This window comes from Morus notabilis, unplaced genomic scaffold, assembly GCF_000414095.1.
Source record: "Morus notabilis unplaced genomic scaffold, ASM41409v2 Scaffold2765, whole genome shotgun sequence".
NCBI lineage: Eukaryota > Viridiplantae > Streptophyta > Magnoliopsida > Rosales > Moraceae > Morus > Morus notabilis.
In genome coordinates, this window is record NW_010363424.1 from 24882 (window position 1) to 28566 (window position 3685).

Sequence of the window (3685 nt, forward strand, 5' to 3'; positions counted from 1 at the left end):
AACTAACACAATAACAAAACAACATAAACGAACACCAATAAGGCAGAAGTATCAATGCCTTTATTATAAAAGAATAAATACAATGAAGAAAACAAATATTCGTAGCAAATAGAGAGGACTCACACAGAGCAAGCAATCGAATCTGAGAAAAACTGACATAAAAGGACATAATTGTTGACCACGAAACTAAATACAGAGATCCCCAAAAGAATCGTTGCACCATCGGGATCGAGACCCCCATGCCACAAGCCCACCCGAAACATCATGCATCTCACATCGTTGGAAGCCCCAAAGCTTCCATCTCTGGCAGTGAGCGCCCATGCATCACACATTCCAGATTCGTACCGACGAGGAAAACAAGACCCTAAAGCAACAAAACAAATATTTGCCAGAGGATCCACCACAATTGCCATCGTACCATACCAATCAGCTGCAAGCTGAACCATCCATGAGACTCATGCTACCATCACGAGGGCTGGGAGTCCAACCAACCAGAGGCAGCATCAAGACTCAAGCTCTAATAAAAAAAAAAACCAAAGAGCAAAATCTTAGCCGCCTCTGTGAACGAGAGAGAGGAAGAGAGCGAGGTTAATGATACGAGTTATTTTTACAGTCTTTCTATTAATAATTTGGAGTTATTTTGACACCACAAGAATTAACATTTTGAATTTCCAATTAATAATTGAGAAACAAATATAGACCATATACATTCCACGCCCATGTTAGGAAAGTGAGTTTCCTATATTATGGGCCACATATTTATTCAATAATTATATTAAGCTATTTAATTAATTTGGCTAATTAAGTGATCTAATTATGGAAAGTTCAAATAGTCTCTTAACAGGGTATGGGCTAAATGGGTGGATACCCATATTGACCCAATTAAGTTTAATGGGAGCCTAATGGGGCAATATATAAAGAAACTTAAGTTATGGTTCTCAATACGTCAAATCATACGGCAGTTTTTATTCTTCCTCATCTAGAGAGAAAATACCATATTAAGGAACTAAGGAAATTTGACTGAGGAATGCAATAACCATCGTGCTCATAATCTCAAAGAATATTACTGGAGATTCAAGACTGCATCAATAGAGACAAATATTTATTATAACTTATTTTCTTAGTAATTTAGTGTGATGATTTCTGGAATAAAGATCCAACAGCCCAAGCATGCACAAAAGATCCCCATTTGTCAGGAATCTCACACAAACATTGGAGGTGCCTTTGGTTATATAATTAAGTGAACTCAATTCTCCGGTGCGTGAGTGTAAGCATGTGATCCAAGGTTCTAAATTTTAATAATTTCATTTCTTCTTAATTATATTTTAAGAGTCGTATATCGCACACCGCATAAAAAAAATTTGGAGGTGCCTTTGGTTATATAATTAAGTGAACTCAATTCTCCGGTGCGTGAGTGTAAGCATGTGATCCAAGGTTCTAAATTTTAATAATTTCATTTCTTCTTAATTATATTTTAAGAGTCGTATATCGCACACCGCATAAAAAAAAATTCAATTAAATATCTATATTTCCAAACAAAACAAATTTAAAAATTTACAAACGAACACAATTTCTTGAGGTGGTAATTCCCCCATCCACAACTAGATTATGACCACTAACATACTTAGACTCTTCACTAGCAAGATAAAGAGCAGCTTCAGCTATGTCTTTAGCCCTCAAAGTTGGACCTTTCAAATTAGCAAGTCCTCTCACAAACTCCTCCATTTTCTCCACTTCTTGCTCACTAGGCAACCCAAAATTCAAACTTTCTTCATCATCATCTTCCTCACCACAAGATCTCCAAGCATTGACCAGCATTGACGTGGCAACTCCAAAGGGAGAAATGCAATTAACCCTAATTCCGTACTTCCCTAATTCACAAGCCGCGTTCTTGGTGAGGCCAACAATGGCGTGCTTCGACGCGGTGTAGGCGTGAGGACCGAGCCCTCCCATGACGCCGGCGACGCTGGCGGTGGAAATTATGCACCCCCCGCCGCCCCGCAGGATCATCGCCTTCGCCGCGTGCTTCATCCCGAGGGCAACTCCCCTCACGTTCACCCGCATTACTTGGTCGAATTCGTCGGCGTCGAAGTCAATGATGCTCTTGTGTCTAGACTGGCTCCCGAGCACCCCGGCGTTGTTGAACAGAATGTCGATCTGTCCGTACCGGGAAACGGTCGATTCGATTAGGTTTTCGATGTCTTCTTCGGAGCTGACGTCGCAGTGGACGAAGGATACTGAGGCTCCAAGCGTGTCGGCGAGGAGTTCTCCGTGCTTGTCCTCGACGTCGGCGATGACGACCTTCGCCCCGTGCTTGGCGAAAAGCCTCGCCGTCGCTTCTCCGATCCCTCTGGCGCCGCCGGTGACGATTGCCACTTTTCCTTCCAACCTGTAAACATGTAACGACAAAGTCATTAGCACTTGGTTTTGAAGCGTTCAAAGGGAACATATGATATATCGGAATTTGCATTGTAAAACGACAAGGGTAGTTTTGCATATGTAGTTTTTAATTGAGACTTCCAAGATGAAGAACTGGCTAGTCTAACACATTGGTCATATTATAAATTAACCATTGTTTGCCCATGAAAGATAAATGTGGTTTCTTACCAATGTACATATACATATATACTGATTACATTGTACGGTTCTATATACAAATATACATACGTATACTGATAAAATTGCCATTGATTTATAAAAAATCAGAGAAGTTGTGGTCTTTGAAGAGAAAGTATAGGTACCTTCTATGAGAAAGAGGATTGTTTTCCGGTTCCCTTCCTAAGACAAGAATTCCAGGAATGGATTTCTCAGGCATAACTTGGGCCGTCATGATTCAACGCTAGTGCTCCTATTGGATAATAGAGGGAAATAGAGAGAGAGAGAGAGAGAGAGAGAGAGAGAGAGAGAGAGATGGCTTAAGGAATTTGGATGTTTTGCTGAATGAAGAAAGCAAGATTTTATAGGCAGAGGGATACATACTATAAAGCACAGGTGTAAGTGGGCCCCATGAATTTGTGGACTTTTCTCTGTTTCCTGGCAACCTCCTTGGAGATAGTACCTTGCCTTTTTTCGGCCTTGCAACTTTTTTTTTTTTTTGGGTGCATTTTTTTTTCTTTTTCTTTTTTTTTTTCGGGTGCTTTTTTATTTTCATTCTCATTGTCAAAAGGTGCTCCTAATTACTAGTATATGTTTTTTTTAGGGGAAATTGCGTTTTTTTTTAAAATGATGTGAGTGATGATTTGCATTAACTTAAAGAAGCTATATCGACACTTATAAAAGCGTCAATACAACTAGAATATTTTGCTAACAAGTAATGATCTTCAACTAGAGAGAGAGTAAACTTTGTTAATGTATTAACAACCTCATTCCCATTATGAAAAATATGATTGCACAAACCACCATTCGCACCGTCCATCAAGATCTTAATGTCATTTAAAATTAAAAAATCTCCAGTCAAAGAACAATTACCATTTACCACATGGAATGCATTAATCAAATTGCTTTAAAACAAAAATTATATCAAACTATGAGAAAAAAATACAAGTTTGACCTTTTTAAATATAGCTCTATCAGTAGTGTCGTGTTTTCCATATCCTACCAATGTATAACAATTTTTTGTTTAAATCAAGAACTTGCACAAAGAAAAACTTAGCCCTCCTATTTATATTGAATAATGATTAGGGAT

General features: G+C 38.7%; 1 protein-coding gene across 1 annotated transcript; it reads right to left on the reverse strand.

The window, feature by feature from the left end:
• Positions 1–1502: 1502 nt before the first annotated feature.
• LOC21384952 (short-chain dehydrogenase reductase 2a) lies at positions 1503–2911 on the reverse strand. Its single transcript, XM_010104319.2, has 2 exons — positions 2742–2911; positions 1503–2389 (listed from the first exon to the last, which is right to left on the reverse strand). Exons 1-2 carry the CDS (start codon positions 2828–2830, stop codon positions 1555–1557), a joined length of 924 nt encoding a protein of 307 aa, XP_010102621.1. The 5' UTR covers positions 2831–2911; the 3' UTR covers positions 1503–1554.
• Positions 2912–3685: the final 774 nt, after the last annotated feature.